The sequence below is a fragment of the Mus musculus genome, chromosome 13 (assembly GCF_000001635.26).
Source record: "Mus musculus strain C57BL/6J chromosome 13, GRCm38.p6 C57BL/6J".
Lineage (NCBI taxonomy): Eukaryota > Metazoa > Chordata > Mammalia > Rodentia > Muridae > Mus > Mus musculus.
Window position 1 is genome coordinate 98,874,387 of NC_000079.6, and position 17,746 is coordinate 98,892,132.

Sequence of the window (17,746 nt, forward strand, 5' to 3'; positions counted from 1 at the left end):
CAGAACTACACAGTATAGTACCGTGCCCGGCATACACACACAAGGCCCTAAATCTAGAGACACTCCAAATCCACACACCACTGCAAAGGGGAATTCTATGACATGTGCAGACATGGACAGAGCTGGAGATGCCCTATCCAGAGAGACACCACCACACTGGGTTCATATGCAGAACCTAGATGAGAATTTACATATACACATGAGACACATAAAGTACACAGAGGAGCAGAGGAGGGAAGGAAGACAGTATCAAAAAAAGGGGTAAACAGCTGGAGGACAGTGACACAAATGGAGACTTTAACCAAGAAATAAAGTTAGGCTAGCTCTCTTGTCACACAGTTGAAACACGTCTGTGAGATACAATACTGCACTGAAGTGCATTTACCCTTGAGTGGCTGGTTACTTCTAAGGAAGGATTCTTATTCATATGCCAATACATCTGCTATTCTATGGAAATACATGAAGCATTGACAAAAAAAAAAAAAAAAAAAAAAAAAAAAAAAAAAAAAAAGCCAAGGGAACGGATAAAGCAGAAACTGAAACACCTTCCTTAACAGGTTAGGAAAATTAGCCAACCACACACCAAAACAAAAGGCTCAAAACAGTATAGAAGACATTATGGAGCCACATACTTCCATTAATGCACTATAATTGCAATAGGCTTAATCAAGGCTAATTTACCTTCAAATACAGTATTTTCACCATTACACGGCTGGCATCACTTTAAGATCTGTGATTGCTAAGGTGAAGAAAGGATACCGGTCTAGACTAAACAGGAGGAGTGCCACATACGCCTATGTCATTTCAGGGCATACTAAAAGGTTTCGGTGCCTCTGTGTTTAAATGAGCCCTCCTCCTCCTCCCTGCAATTAGACCCAACACCTTTAAAGTAACAATAGCGACAACTCAATGACAACATGTTTTCATTACAATTCAGATAATTTACCTTTCACAGGATAAAAGGCAAAAGAACACAGAATTAGACCTGGAAATAGGGGTAGGCGGCAAAAAGGACAACTAAAGTTCAAAGAACATTAGGTAACCTTGTTGATCTCAATGGACATGGGTATGTCAACGCTGCACTGGAAGAATGGTATTACTCAGCTACAGATGAAGGTACTTGGATGTGACAAGGCAGATAACTTAAAAAACAATTTTCCTGAACTAATCTTGGTCTTAAACAAAAGAATGGCCGGCCAACACCTCTATATACATACCTTATTTTGGGACTGCTGTGCTTGAAAAACTGTAAAAACTTGGGGATCATGATGTTGAGAGGGCGATCTAAGACATCACTGTCTAAAATCTCTGCAGAGTCCTCACATATCTTCTGAAGGGCACCGAAGGCTCCCTGGAAGACACGTTTGCAATATTAGAATGCATTGAAATCAGCTACAAATAGGCACATGATCTGTAATCCGAGCTCTTGGGAGGCTGAGACATGCAGATCACTAACTAGTTTGTGACCTGTCTAGACAACACAGCAAGAAAAAGTTCAAGGAAAAGATCAGAATAAAGCTAAAGAAAACTTTAAGAACCCAAGATGTGTGAAATACTGATTTAGATATTTGTGTTCTCTGCCCACACATGCTTTATAGAACTTAAAAACACTTCAGACTACTAAAATATTATCCTAATGATACATTTACATTCTAGCATCAAGTAAGTTAAAAGTGGAAAATATTTTGGTTAGTTATAAATATCATTTAATTTCATTATCTAATTCCACTGAGATGTTCTAACCAATTTTAAGTCCATATTTAAATTTTCTTATTAAGTGCTAAAATGAATGTAAAGCTATCTTTTCATATAAATAACCACTGTAACCTGCATTTACTTTGAAATATGTAATTTATTAATAACTTTAATACGACTACAGATGAGGCATATCTTAGAAACTGACAACAAAACATAGTAACAGGACAGAAGATTCAACTTGACAACTATTTCCCCAATCATTTTCCTTGACAGGAAGGTAGGCCAGAGGTCATGCGCACAGAATAACCTAGTAAGTAGGTCAATTACTTTACTCTGTCTGCTTCCATTACTAACAACTTGGCACACAGGTGCATTACAGTCAGTTTATAACAGTACCGACAAAAAGTATGGCCTTTTAAGGTGATTATTTTATAATTCTTTTTAGAATTTACAATACCTCAAAAATTAAATTTTGGAATTTAAACTTAAAATTTTATCAAAACTATAAAGTCAGTCTTAGATTTACCATGTTAACCTAGTATACATTTTAGAGATCTTTAGCTATATTTGAATACTAAGATTTTTGCACACAAGTTGTATTTCTAAAAGGCAACTACTGAAGTCAAATGTTCACTTGTTTCCTACTATGGCAATAACAATTTCAACCAATCAGCCACCCAAAATAATAATAGAGAAGAATTTATTTGTTTTTAGTTTTTTGCTTTGTAAGACAGGGTTCTCTTTACCCCTGGCTGGCCTGAAACTCACTCTGTAGACAAGACTGGCCTCAAAAACAGAGCGCTACCTGCCTCTGCCTCCACACTGGGATTAAAGGCTTGTGCCACCCATCACTGTCTGGCAGAAGAATACACTTTTAAAAAGATAAGGAAAAAAGCAAAAAGAGCCAACCAACTAAGCAGGCAAGCAAGCAAGCAAACAAACAAGCTGACCAAATTTTCACTAAAAACAAACATTTAGGAATTATTCTGAATCAATATCTAGAAAGCCTACATCTTTAGCACAACATCTTACAATTTACCATTAGTATTTTTATACTTCTGCTCCCAGAAACTGCTTGTTATATCTCATCTTTTATAATTACTATATATCAAAGTGTCATTTAAACTGTGTCACTATTTCCTAGGGACTGCAGCACATATCTGCAAACTACATTTTGTTTTGAACAATTTATTTAATGTGCATTGCTGTTTTGCCTGCATTCATCTGTGCAACAGGAGTTACAGATGGTGGTGAGCTGCCATGTGGGTGCTCTGAAGAGTAGCCAGTACTTCCTACTGCTGAGCCATCTCTCCAGCCCTGAGAATTCAGGTTTATAAGAGTGATTTAAGAGACTGCTTTGACAAAATCTCTCTTCTCTCTAGGTCGCTGCTCCTTTAGATAGGCCAGGCTAGTCCTAAATCCACTTCATGTCACACCGTTCTTTTAAACCTCCAGGATGTGCTGCTTCAGGGCCAAAGCATCTGAAGTCTCTGCCACATGACGGCTTTCACTCTACCACTCAGAAGCAAAGCTAGTTGTATCTGTCAGAGTTCTAGACCTCCCAGAACTATAGTGAGATTCAGTCTTGGAAAGGAGGAAGGGAGGAAGGGGGCGAGGGAAGAAGGTAGGTTGGTTGATTCTGTCCCCTAGTAAGTCAAATACATCAGTGCGCATCAGCATGAAGAATCTGTAAGAAAGGAACTCTAACTGAGCATGGTGGCTCATGTTTGTAATCCTAGCATTTGGGGGGTAGGTTAGGAGGACCAGGAGAGTTCAAGGTCACCATGATACTGTCTCAAAAAAAAAAAAAAAAATCCAAACATTTTCTTCATTTCCCCAAGCATACGTAAGTTTTATATAATTTAACAGTGGCAAGAAAGAAATAAGCAACCCACACACCAAACAAACAAACCCCAAGAAACTAAAACACGAAATCAAGATAAGAATCAGAATTACTGTATGATTAAAAATGCCTAAGCCTGTTATTGTATGTCATTAATTTAGAGAAACAAAAACAGTTTATGGTCTGGTGCTTTGGGAAATTTCAGCTTATTTTTTTTATGTATGTAAGCCATCAGGGAGGGGCGGGGAGACAGCTGCTGGAAGGGAAGAGTGCTCATCACTCTTGCAGAGGACACAAGTTTGCTTCCCAGGACCTACACAGTAATTCAAAACCATTCCATAGCCAGTTTAGGAAAATCTGATGACCTTTTCTGATCTTGAAAGCACCAAACACATACATGGGCACACACATATACACGAAGGCAAAACATTTCCACATATACAATTAAAAATTGATTAAATGTAGTATAAACAGCTGTTAATCACATGAGTGTAACATTTAAGAATAACTTTAGAAAGACAAAATCTTTCCTTAGAGAAAACAGATTTTTGTCATATTATTCCCAGAAAACCAGTAAAAGGTTAACAAGTATAAAATACAAAGGGAGCTTTAGGCTCTGCACTTTGAAGTTGTCCATTTCAGAAGCACTTTCCCAGAGTTAACCCATGCTATGAGCAGATAAACAGCAGTACCTCACAAGTGTTGTAGTCTTCGGAATCCAGCAGGCTACAGAGTTTTGGTAAGAGATCAGGCCAATTCTGCAGCTCTCCCTTGGAGGCTATGGTTGTAATTAAAATACCTAGAAAGACAACACACATTTAGAGCATAATGCACTGTGTGGGGCACATGCATAACACACACTTCAAACCCACCAAGAGACCCAGGCTGCTACCTCAGTCACCATCGCCTCAGTGTGGGGTGTGCATCACAGGCAGCACACAGCAGACACTTTTCATCTCATTGCACACCGTTTCCAATTTTTAAAACTTCACCAAACATCTGTACAAAAACCCTACAATTTGCTTTTCTATAATACCTACGATACATCCACTAATTAAAATTAACAAAAATTCATGAAAATCACCTAAAGAAAGACACCAAAATGCCTTCAGCCGCTCTACCACTGAATGACAAGCTTAAGAATCTGTAATAAAAGACCCATCGAAAGACTAAGGATAAGACAGGTGGTGGTTGGCACATACCTTTGATCCCAACAGAGAAAGGAAGATCTTTTGAGTTTGAGGCCAGCCTGGTCTAAAGAGCGAGGGCCAGGACAGCCAGGGCTACACAGAAGAACCATGGCTCAAAAAACCAAACCCAAACCAAACCAAACCAAAACTAAGAGTACCCTTCCAACTTGCACAGGAATTATAATCAAAGACTACAAGCAGGGAAAAAATAAGCAGATGTATGCCTCACTGGAGACCAATCCAGTGTGTCCACATGCTTTATAAGACCCTGTAGTGGTTTGAATAGGTTTGGCCTCCACAGATTCATGAGTTTGAATGCTTGGTCATAGGAAGTGGAACTGAGAGGAAGTGTACTACTATGAAGGCAGGACTTTGAGATCTTAAATGCTCAAGCTATGCTCTCTGAAACAGTCTCCTTGCTGCCTGCAAATCAAGATGTAGAGCTAGCTCTCAGCTCTTCTCTAGCACCACCTGCCTACTCGCTGCCTTGCTTTCAGCCACCGTGCTAACAGATGAAACCTCTGAAACCAGGACCCAGCCAAATTAAACATTTTCCTTATAAGAGTTGCCTGGCTCATGGTGTCTGCAGTAACGAAGACAGAACCCTATCTTAGGTAGACATGATGAACTGCTCCAACAGTCCCACCGGTGGCGCCTTCTAACTAAGCACCTCCTGACTGGACTAAACTGCGCTGTGCACATCTTTTCTAACTTAATAAGTATCCAGTGCATAAAACGTGGTGGCTATGGATCTTTTCATACACGAAGGTATATACTCTGACAGTAGGTAAATTATATATAATCTAAGCTGCAAAACGGAAAAATAATTTCTTCATAGGGTTACTCTGAAAAGTGAGGAATACTCACAAAAAATGCCTGGCATCTAAGAGACACCCAGTTATGACTGAGCAAGCCACAGAGTGAAGACACTTTAACGCTTTCCTTAACTCTCCCCTTTAGTTCTAACAAGACTGTCCTGAGCAATGAGCAAAACTGATGACAAAGGTGTAACTTTTCACACAGCACAGAGCCTAAAGCACACCTTTTATCCCAGGAGAGGCAGGCAGATCTCTGTGGGCTAGAGGCTATCTGACCTATACAGTGAGTCCAGGTCAGCCAGAACTACATAGTAGCTTTTATTTTTAGCATGTCTCAAACAAACAAACAATTCACTTAAAAAAAAAAAAAAAAAAGGAAATCAAGTAGAAACAATGACGACAACAAAATGCAAACCTTGTACCAAAAGCCTTCTGAAGCAAGCACTCTTACTACTGGCCTTTAGGCAAGAATCAATCTGGCATCAAGACCAGTCAGTCTCTCCTCAAGCTAAAATAAAAAAGAACACAGGATTGATTCTGTGCTTCCTAAAGCTGTAATCCATCCCAGACTTGGAAAGTGAAAGCAGAAGATCACGAGCTCAAGCCAAGTCAGGCTCAGAGGAGGCAGCTGGAATTCCAGCACTGGAGACAGAGGCAGGCACATGTCTGAGTGCTAGGCCAGCCTAATCTAGAGATCTTTCAGGACCACACAGAGAAACCCTGCCTCAAAAACTCCCAGTCAACCCACCAACCAAGAACAAAACCAAATAAAATTTGAGAAAAACCAAACGTACAAAAGAGAGACAATCTACAACTTGAATGGCATTGCCTTTGCTTGGGAAACATTAAAGAATGCTGAAAGATTGACAAACTCCAACTTCCATTAAGTCCATCTACTCCTGAAAATAGTAAGAAAAGTTGCAAAAAGGAAAAGTGATCATGAGAGCTGAGTGTAGAGCCATGTGCCTGTGACTCCCAACACACAAGAGATGGAAGCAGGAGTGATGATCAAGTGTGCAGCCAACCTGGACCACCTGAGACTTTATCTCACAAAACCAAACTAAACAAATATGAGAACTGTAATTGGGTGTGATATACTTAATACTTAACATCTTAAGAATTTAAAATATTTTGGCCAATAAGGTCAGTTCTATGAATTAATCTTATATAAACTTTTCTACTAGTATAATTAGAATAGTAGCATTATAAACAAGACATGTATTATTTGATGAGATAAGCAATTCATTTAGGTAATGGATTAGCTAGCACTCAACCATTTAAATGAAGCAGCTTCCAAATAAATTGACAGGATTTGTAACATCCCAGACCCAGAGAGGGGAAGAAAATACATCTGGGTACAGCGGGCACAGCCTGCAGCTACAGCTCAGGAGAATGAACAGAAACCAAGACTCAATCTCAAAATACATCTTAATATTTTAAAATCTTTTCTCATGTGAACTAAGATTAACTAATTTAAAAAACAATAATAAAAAAATCCCAGATTTCTTGGGAACTATCATCTTATAATATGCTTGTGTTTATTTCCCAGAAACAAACAAAAAACCCCCAAACTCGCACAATTCTAGGCGACTGCCCCTGTGAGTCCTTTCACCACAGACACTTGACTGTGCCTGCCCAAAACTCTTCTACTGTTCTACCGTCTCTACTCTGCATCAGGACAGGACAGTGGGGTAACGACCCAATTTTCAAGGTTTTTGTCCCTTGATAATTTTATAGCCTCGCTACTCTCACCCTTTCCTGCCTCTCTTTCTTCTCACCCCCTTCTCCACACTCATTCTTCCTCCTGTGGCCCATCTTTTGAAGCTGTATACTGGAGCTTAGTGTGGATCACCAGTGGTCGCACAAATGAAGACAATGACTATACCTCTCCAAGAATGTTTCAAAAGCCATAGGTCAGCAGGTAGTAGGACCCCACGAACCCCACGTCCACCTGTGACAGGCTGTTTCCAGGACAGGAGAACTCAATGGCCATGTCATGCCCAGAGGACAGCATCCTGAAGCCCTTCCCACTAGCTGCCTGTGCTCGTTCACTCTGCCTGCCTACCTTCTGGGACGTTCCCTGAATGCTCAGACAGGGTGGCAGACATGTCACATCTGGGCTGAGCACTGGACCACCTCTCAGCCTCAGCACCCACAGCAGTAAATGTTGTGAGCTCACACCAGAAGAGGGCACTGGATTCTGTTACAGATGCCTGTGAGCCACCATGTGGATGCTGGGAATTGAACTCTGGACCTTTGGAAAACCAGTCAGTGCTCTTAAGTGCTGAGCCATCTCTCCAGGCCAAATCTGCATATTCTTAAGCTTTTGTTTTTGTCTTGGAGTACCACTGCCCTTTCATTTTTAATTAACAACACAAAGCAAATAATTTAACTGGTCAATCTATTTAACTAGGTAGCTTTATGTAATTAGTATTTCAGACTTTTAAATTACCAGAAATTATTAGCCAGCTATAGTGGCTCATGCCTTGAAGCCCAGCACTTAGGGGAGCAGAAGCAAGGAGATCTCATTGAGTTTCTTGTCAGCCTGGGTTAAATAGTGAGTTCCTTAGTGAGGCCGACTGTCTCAGGACATTCAGACGTTCCCAAGCCCCAAGGGATACTTAATGTGCAGACTATGAAGAAATCCGATGTACTAAATGAATACGCTCACTTCCCACCCCAACCACTGCTTTAGCTGTTCTATCCACATCCAATCTGGGCTCGCAATTAGTATTTAACCATACTCTAGACATCACTTTGAAACACACTGCTCTTACATCTGAAGCTAGATTAGAAACTGTTGGCTATACTGAAAAATGTCAGTGACCTCTCACAGTCCGAATAGCAGAGTACATACTATAAACAAGACCTAAGAGGCTGGAGAGATGGCTCAGTGGTTAAGAGCACTGACTGCTCTTCCAGGCCCTGAGTTCAATTCCCAGCAACCACATGGTGACTCACAACCATCTGTAATGGAATCCAACGCCCTCTTCTGGTGTTTGTGAAGACAGCAACAGTGCACTCGTATACATAAAATAAATAAATCTTAAAAAAACAAAGCAAGACCTAAAAACAAAGAACTGTACAGACTTTATGAAATGATACCAAGAAATACAAATTCTAGCCATCAACAGTATTTCTATTTTGAAGTAAGAAAACAAAAGATAATAATTAATTCCAAGCTTGATAAGGCTCAGGGCAGTGTGTGGCTATCATGTCTAACTAAGGCCATGGGTTCAATTCCTAGAACCCTGCGGGGAACAATCCTGAAATAAACCAGCCCAAAGCAGTTGGAAAGGCTTTACTCACTGAAAGGTAACAGAGACGTTCCTCAGCACTTCCAACCTTCTATAGCTAACACATCAAGCTATACCATGTGAATAAACAGAAACGACGGGTTTATAATACAACTGTTTAGGAAGCCAAGAATCTCATTTAATTTCTATATCTCACCTATTCCTTGCCTTTCAGTTAAACTGCTTTTTCTCTGAGGAAACTAATTTTGTTTTTTGTCTTTTCAAGACAGGGTTTCTCTGTGTAGCCCTGGGTGTCCTGGAACTCACTTTGTAGACCAGGCTGGCCTCGAACTCAGAAGTCCGCTTGCCTCTGCCTCCCGAGTGCTGCCCGACTCTAAATTTCTTTTAATCCCATTTCACCACATTTATGGGTCTTTTCTTGGTTGTAAACAGAGAAAACTGCTAGCACACTCCATTCTCTTTACCACTGCCAAGAGTTGGCAATGCCTTTAAGAGGATCCTCTTGTGGAGTTTGTACCCCAAACTACAAGTGTACCATGTTCCTCAGACCTGAAGTCAGGACAATGCAATCTCTAACATGGAATGCCTGAAGAGAATCCCAGAGCCTCAGATACAAACAATACTTCTCAAACTTAAAAGAGAAACTGCATGAAACTAAGGATTCCCCCTCCCTAATAGAATGCGGAGTAAGACGATGATTTATTTCGCCGACTTCCATTTAACCAACCTGACAGGTGTCCTTACAGTAAGGCCTGGGCACACTGATGGTGGAGGCTTCTCTGAGCACAGCTGCCTGTGTCTGTGGTGAGCTGCTAACACACACTTACCAAACGGAGCTGTGTGCTCCAAAGTGATTTATGTCAGCTATTTTAAGTATTTTAATTTACTATTATATGAACAGTTTCAATCCCTGAAAACAAGATGTACACTGAAGACTTTAAAAACAAAGAAAGCAAACCCTGTTATTGAAGCAGACATAAAGAAGGCGAGTACTGAAAGTAAGCACTTAGAGTCCTCTTCGTAAGACTGATACTGTACCTTAAAGAGTAAGCCCAGAAATGACCCTCGGCACCAGACAGTTAAGGAGTCCCTGTGCACACGTTCTCACAGAAAGCTCAGCGCCTGTCACTCCTTGATGCCCCATTCTAACCATCGCACTAGTTAGCACTAGTTAGCACTAGTTAGCAACCAGTGACCTCAGCCCCACTGTCTTATGGAGCTGTTACTGCGTAGTGAATGCTATACATAAGAGCTGAAAGGCTATGCTGTCCATCCCAACTGAAGTTAGCCTAAGCAAGGCTTCTGTGACACGGCTTGCTTACCGACAGTGGCTCTGATCAACGGAGAGGAGTCCCCAATGTTATTTAGACATTCACTCTTGATGAAGTCTGTCACACCATTTGGGAAGTTCTGAAAATGAGCTTTCACATTGTTCTTCAAGATCAGACCGCTCAATGACCGTGTGGGCTCATCTGGAAGAAAGCACGGAAGGTTAAAGGAATTCCGTGTTTCAGGATGTCAAAAACAGCCACTTGTTGGTTATTTTCTATAACAGAATTTCTCTCTGTAGCCCTGGCCATGTTGGTACTCAAGAGATCCACATGTCTCCGCCTCTGGGATTAAAGTCATGCTCTACCACAGTCTACCTTAAACAACAGTTATTTTAAAACCATTTATATTCAAGGATTGATTCCAATTTTTTTGCTAGAATTACAAATTATCAAAAACCAGTTCTGTACTTTATGGTTCAGGGTTTCTCAGGTTTGACGTTACTGACGTGTTCAAAGTCATTCTCTGGAGTAGGGCACTGCTCAGTGCATTTTAAAGATGCTTAGTGGTATTACTGGTCATAGACACGAATGGCACCCATTCAGAACATGGCAATCTAAAATATTTTTATATAATGCTAAATATCTCATTGAAAGAAAATTGTTCCTGAGAACAAACAAACAAACAAACAAAAAACTTCCAGGTTGAAAAACAAAAAGCCAGCAAAGATAAAGAGAGGACCACTTTCATACAATATGACTACAATATTTTTCACTCGTCTGGGAGTGGGGATGGGACACAGTAATGTAAGAATTTCCCTCCTGAAGTATTAAAAACAAATTGACTTTAAAGTTGTTTAATGTTCATACTTGTCTTCTGAAAGGTGAATTCATCGCTGGTGCTAACTAACGACATGAGAATGCCTGACATGTTCTAAATGTTTGTTATGCACTACCACAAACACAGTATCTATGGTATTTAATTCTCACAATACACAAGTTCAGAAATTGGAACTGGAGTCAAGTGACAAAACACAGGCCAAGTATGATAACACATGCCTTTATTTTATGTTGATAGCTTTGTTTTATCTATTCATTATTTCAGACTTTGAATTTACCTGAAATTATCAGCCAGTTGTGAAGGCACACACCTTTATGTGGGAAGGTCAGCTTGGTCTAGATTGTAGAACCAGGTCTAGATTGTAGACCGGTCTCAAAATGAAGTCACGTAGGAGCACTGAATGGAAAGGCAAGTGATCTACCTGAAGGAAGCACCTAGCTCAACACATTCTCTGCTGCACTCTGTTGTACAACCCTCCTCATTACAAGATGCAAAAACCACGGGGGATGGAGGGGAACAGTGGCTAAGAGAAGAGCATCTGCCACAATTAGAAGACAGAAGACCTAAGTATGGTTCCCAGCACCCACTTTGGTGGCTCCCAACCACTTGTAACTACATCTTCATGGGACCTATCGAGGGCATCCACACACACAGCATGCACCAACCGACAAGACAGAAAAACACACACAAATAAGAAAAAATGTGAAAGCTGAGGCATTGAATGTTACTGTACTGTAACTGTTTGACCTACCTCATTAACAAGTACATTTCCTTAGACTTTTTCTAATTAGTATGTGCTCTGCATTTTGACTGGCAAAATCTCTAAGAGGCAAAGTATTTTTATGGGCTGGAGAGATGGCTCAGCAGTTAGGAGCACTGACTGCTCTTCCAAGTCCTGAGTTCAATTCCCAGCAACGACATGGTGGCTCACAACCATCTGTAATGGGATCCAATGCCCTCTGTCTGAAGACAGCTACAGTGTACTCACATACGTTAAATAAATAAATCTTCAAGGGGGAAAAAAAAGTATCTTTACATGCCAAGAAAGTATAATAATGAAATAGCTTATTTGGAATAAGAGCAAGAAAAGAGAGAGCAAACTGGTTAAAATTTAAACAACTACAGAGCAGAATCTCGTTTGTAACTGTTTGATAGGAGGGATCAGGTTGGGGAGAGGGAGAAAATACTAGAAGAACTGACTGGAACTGGGAAACATTTTGGGAAGAAGTGGAAATCTAGTATAACGGAATCTACAGGACTAACTCTAGCAGACTCTAATAATGGGGGACACGGGGCCTGAACTAGCCATCTTCTGTAACCAGGCAAGACCTTAAATGAAGAGACTGGGGCACCAACCCAGCCACAAAACCTTCAACCTACAGAATGTCCTGCTGGCCGGGTGTGCTGGGACCAGTGCCTAGCAAAGTCATCAGAGACCAGAGCCTTCATCTAGCAACTGATGGGAGCAGATGCCACAAAAGGGGGCAAGATGGGTCAGAATTGCAAGATCCAGAGGGTTCAGGGACATACCAGGAAGATGAACTCATGGGGACCCTGTAGGAGTCTAACCTGGGTCCTCTGCATATACGTTATGGCTGAGTAGTTTGGTGTTCTTCTGGATATCCTAATAGCGGGAATCAAGGCTGTCCCTGACTCTTGCCTACTTGTGGGACCCATTTCTTCCTACTGGGTTGCCCTGTCCAGTCTTGACGTGATGGTATGGGCCTAGTCTTATTGTAGCTTGCCATGTTTATTTGATGTCCCTGGGAGACCTGCTCGTCTGAGGGGGGGGGGGAGGATCAGTGGTTGGGATGAATATATACAAGAATGATTAAAAACAAAAACAAAAACAACAAAACAGTCACTGTATTTTAGCCAGGCCTGGTGGTGCACACCCTTAATCCCAGCCCTCAGGAGGCAGAGGCAGGTGGATCTGAGTTTGAGGTCAGCCTTGTCTACAGAATGAGTTCCAGGACAGCCAGGCCTACACAGAGAGACTGTCTCAACTCTACCACACACCAAAAAAGGCGTGTGTGTCTGTGTGTGTGTGATGAGGGGATGTCGGCAGAGCTACTCTAAAATGAACTACACCTCCAGCCAACTGATTACTGATCACCAGTATGTGAGATTTTCTTATACTAAGAAAAACAGTATATTCCCAAGTATTCACCAAAGAAGAAGAATCACTGATGGCCCTAAAGTGTGTATGAATTAGTGAATCTTTCCTTCCATGACATGCTAGGCTCTGGCGCTGAGATTATAGGATCTGAAAAGATCTAGCAGGCATTTTCCAGCTGAAAGAAGCAAGACAGGTTATATGCTTTAGTGTCAAGAGTCCAGACAAAGCTTACTCTACAAAGCAGTGTTTTTACTATGGCTTCTAAGACATCCATTGCCAAACAAAGGCTAAGGCTCTGGTTTAGAGGCCAGAAAGCTGTGGGTACTTGTTTGAGTGCCTGCAGTGAGGTCCAGGAAGAGACACTGAACGCCCAAACACCATCAAGAGCAGTTCTAGTTGTCCTATGAGCTCAGTGAGATTTGTTTCATTCATATTTCCCACGAAACAAATGGCCTGACAAAGAAACAGTGCTGATGGATATATAATTTGTGAAATAAAAGTCAAGAATGATACATGGCATGTATTAGGAACAATTAAAGACCACGTCATTATAAAAGCAGACAAGTAGGAGTTAGTGAAATGAAAATTGTAGTAGTTAATGACTCCATCATTTGTAAATAACTTTGAAATAGTATACAGTCAGAAGCTAAGTTCAGAGACAACAATTACTGGATGGCAGTGTTTTCATTTTGGCTATATGGCTTTTCATGTTTTCCTATATGAACATACACACACATCCAGGTAATTATGAAGCCCTGCATTCAATCTGCATACTCTTTAAAAAGTCAATCTTTATTATACTCAGTACAAACACCAAGACAGACTGTGCAACCCATTTCTCATTTTGCAAACAGTGAGGGAACTGACATCAGCATCCAGTTAGCAAGAGAACGGTACTTACCCATTTAAATACCACAGTGGTAGTAACTCTAGGCGGCATATCTGATACCCATCAATTAGATGGCAAAATGAAATCCTCTGACAGTAATAACTCACAGTATAAAGATCTGAACGTTAAAGACATTTTCAGTTAAGCTTTACTTACCTTCAGATTTTAATTTTGTAAGAACAAAAATCAAGTAGTTGTTAAAATCTGGATATTGATTGAGTTGTTCCAGTTTCTAGAACAAACAGTGGTTAAGGAAACTTCTCTGTATAATCTACAGAGAAAGAAATTCAGCATTTTAAAATCTAATATGTTTTAGCCTTCTACTTTTCCTAAGAATAATGCTTGCTTATTAAACCAAACTTCATATGTTATTTACATATTTACTTGTTATATAAAAACCATTTGTGTTCTGGCTGACACGCTGCATTGCATACATTCAATAAGACATAAGTGAAGGTAGGCAGGCATCCACACGTTCGCTCAAGAGCTTTGCAGGAAATGATCACGATGGCTCTTCTTGGCTCATCTGTTCTTTAGAATGTCACAGCAGAGACTGCCATTCATGCACGTCTCCACACCAACTCTTCCCAGACAGAAAGTCCATTAAGTCAACCCCTGCTCATTGCAAACACAACACCTAAGGACACTAACTGCCAGGGACATAATGCTCTAAACCTTTCAAGCTCTGACTCTCAGTCTGTAATGTGCTTGCCAGGGAGAATGTTCTTACTAAAGAAATCTAAATTATCAAATATACCAGGTACACTAAATAGGCTTTTTACATACTGGAAATGGCCTTTAAATGTCTGGAGTTAGTATGCAAATTCTAGCAAAATGTAACTACCTTTTCCAAGTAAAGCCCAAACAAGCAAGGATTCTTAGTTTTAGCCTGCTGATGTTAATGTTTATTGTTACCTTTGCACGCATGCAAACACACACACACACACACACACACTCTCTCTCTCTCCCTCTTTCTCTCTCTCTCTCTCTCTCTCTCTCTCTCTCTCTCTCTCTCTCTCTCTCTCTCGCGCGCGCGCGCGCGCGCGTAACAGATCTGCTCTATGCTAAGGACACAAAAGACCAGGCCATCGTGAGCACTCTAACCTCCCACAAGCTGTGATCACAGGGGTGGCACAACCATGCTTCATTAATTTGTTCTTTCTCACAGGACATAATATGCTCAATGCCCAGAGTAAACTGAACATTGACTCCTGGACTGGCCCAAGTATCATACTTGGTATATAATAGGTACTTAAAACAAGAAATTAAAATACTCAGTGCTACAGAAATTACAATACAATCCTGGACTTGGCTAGTTTTATTGTTTCGTAAGATACTTAACATTTTTTTTCAACTTTTACTACCCATAAATCTATGACAACACAAAATTAAGGTGTTTATAGCATGTTCAGATAAAAGCTCCACTATACCTAAAACTACTTTTTTCCCTAGTATCAAAGGTATTCCAACAAAATGGCTTTTTAAACAATTCAAGTAGATTTACGTCACTGTTCTATCCATTTTTAAACGGGCAGTGTCATACTCAGTCGTCTACTAGAGGACTGAGGTTACAGCAATACAGTACTGCTTCAAACCCTCTTGTAACGTCACCTCTGTGGATTTTAAAAAAAAAATGAAATAAGCTCAAACAGCAGGATCTCACTTAATTTACCTAATTCCCTATTAGATGATTTTGCTCCTTACTGGAAAGCATTACAAGGGAATCTGGTGTGAACACACAAATCTAAGTTCTTAAAGAATTAACTTGCTTGGACTTAACAGGGGTAAGAGGCTGCCATCTGCGGGTCTGTTTGCCTCTGGAGCCTGCAGCTCTCCATCCGTGCACCCTGCAAATGTTCGTTTCTCCAACTGTGACAACAGGACCTCTACACCAGCACTCAGCCCACAGCAACCCCTTGGGTAGCTGTCGCCCATGCAAACCTCACTGGAGCGCCAGGGAGGCTGCAACAGGTGTTCCCACGAGCACCAACCAGAGTCGCCGGCCATTCAGGCGCCTCTGCAGAAAGCTCCGGGCGGGCCTTCTCTCTCTCCCGACAGTTCAAACCCCGCGCCAGCTCCACCCCCAGCCGCGCCGTGCCGCCCGCCTCAGCCCGCTCGCAGGCCCGGCGCCCCCGCCCCGCCGGTCATTGTGTGGGCCCGGCCGCTCCCGCTCAGCAGCGGGGACGTGGCGGGGCGGCACGTGTGGCCTCCCCGGCGGCGGCCCGGAAGCGGCAGCCGAGCCCCACGCGGCGGTGGCGGGCCTGGCGGGCTGCGGCCGCGTGCACGAGGCCGGCGGGGTGGGGGCCGCGGCCCGGAGGGGCGGCGGGCGGCGGCTGCGTGAGGCCCGGCCCCGCACGGCAAGGATACTTGTTGCACGGTCCTCTGGATGGTGGTGTCTGGGGACTGGGACTCCTTGAGCAGCTGCAGGATCTGCTGAAGCCCTTGCTCGTCAGGTTTCCACTCATACTCCATCTTGGTTTGCTGCAAATCAAGCCAGACACAGGAAGAGACGAGCAGATGTTAGTCCCACGCAGAGGCCCGCCGCGCGGCCGCGCACCCTCCCGCTGCCCACGGCCCGCCGCCCAGCCCCAGCCCCGGCCCCAACCGAGGCTCGGACCCGAAACCCGGCCGGACCGCTCCAAAGGTCCGCGCCAACGTCCGCCGTGTCTGTGCTGTGCTCCGCGGCCGCCTCGAGCGCCAGGAGCTGACCAGACTGAGTCACCGCGAATTTGCAATCTGGCCCCAAGATCCGCTCACGGGAGCCCCCTGGGTCCTAGTGCCACGGAGCACACGCAGACCAACCCAACTCTTGCAGCCAGGCTGCTTACACGAAGGCTGCTCTTTGCAAGCCCCTGCAAAGCCCCGGTCGAAATCTGATTCGGATTATTATTTTAAATGAGCGTACAGGAATAACTACGACGACTTTCGGAATGGGGGAAAACTCCCTCTGACAGCTCAATAGTGAAAATAAAAACAGTTGCACTTCAATTTAATATACAAAGCTATATTAGTCGTTCAAATAAATTTTTGAGGCACGTTGCAGTCTGAACCACATCTTAAAAACATTAAATGCAACCTTTGTAGAACTTCAATGGAAAAAATTTCACCCTCTCATAAACTTCAACTTACAAACTCAGTAAGTGAAATAAATTCCATCACGAAATAACTGCCTTACACAAAGGGCTGTAGAATGAAGGATAAACAAGAAAAATCAGGTAAATTACAGTAGGATAGTGTGGAATTCTGTTAAAGTACTCCCCCCGCCCCACTGGACTCTTAAACATAGGTGTGTATCATTTGCCCTGACTAACACATTACTGAGAAGGGCGATGTGTAATCGGTAGAGGCTGGGAATAAAGTGTGAGCTGTATCTGATTCGGCAACGGGAGGTTACTGTGTTAATGACAGCTTCATTAAAACTAACTTCTTGAACAAAACTAATAAAGTCAAGGATTGACTGTAAAATTATTTTTAATAACGAAACCCGAGAGGCTTGGTGAAGGAGAGGATTGTTAATCAACTCTACTATACAATGGTTTAGCAGTCTCAGCTAGAAAGAGCCCTTTCTAGCAGGTTATTTCTCTCCCCTCATCTTCTTACAATCCTCTATTTGACCTTGCCCTCTCCTTCATTTTTCAAAATTGTTTTCCCCTGCTTTCCTTCACGGTTTTGTGCTTCATATCTCTAACACGACTTTGCTTAACATCGTCTACTGTCTCCCTAAACCGGGCAAACAAATCAAGTGTTTTTACAAAATGAACAACAACAACAAAGCATCCAACAACTCCACTTTCCTCTGGACATCACTGCTGTTATAACAAAT

At 42.1% G+C, this 17,746-nt stretch overlaps 1 protein-coding gene across 4 annotated transcripts in view; it reads right to left on the reverse strand.

Moving 5' to 3' along the window:
• Tnpo1 (transportin 1) overlaps window positions 1-17,746 on the reverse strand; it is an 87,366-nt gene that overhangs the window by 35,368 nt on the left and 34,252 nt on the right. Inside the window, exons 1-6 of one of the 4 annotated variants that reach the window (XM_006517636.4) lie at window positions 16,541-16,670; window positions 16,291-16,404; window positions 14,080-14,155; window positions 10,129-10,278; window positions 4,234-4,340; window positions 1,218-1,351 (exon numbers count right to left, since the gene is read on the reverse strand). In XM_006517636.4, coding sequence (XP_006517699.1) covers window positions 1,218-1,351; window positions 4,234-4,340; window positions 10,129-10,278; window positions 14,080-14,155; window positions 16,291-16,395 — 572 coding nt within the window. In that variant the 5' untranslated portion in view covers window positions 16,396-16,404; window positions 16,541-16,670. Of the gene's footprint in view, window positions 1-1,217; window positions 1,352-4,233; window positions 4,341-10,128; window positions 10,279-14,079; window positions 14,156-16,290; window positions 16,405-16,528; window positions 16,671-17,746 lie in introns of those variants that run through there. The other 3 variants (XM_006517637.4, NM_001048267.1, NM_178716.3) reach the window with 3 other exon arrangements.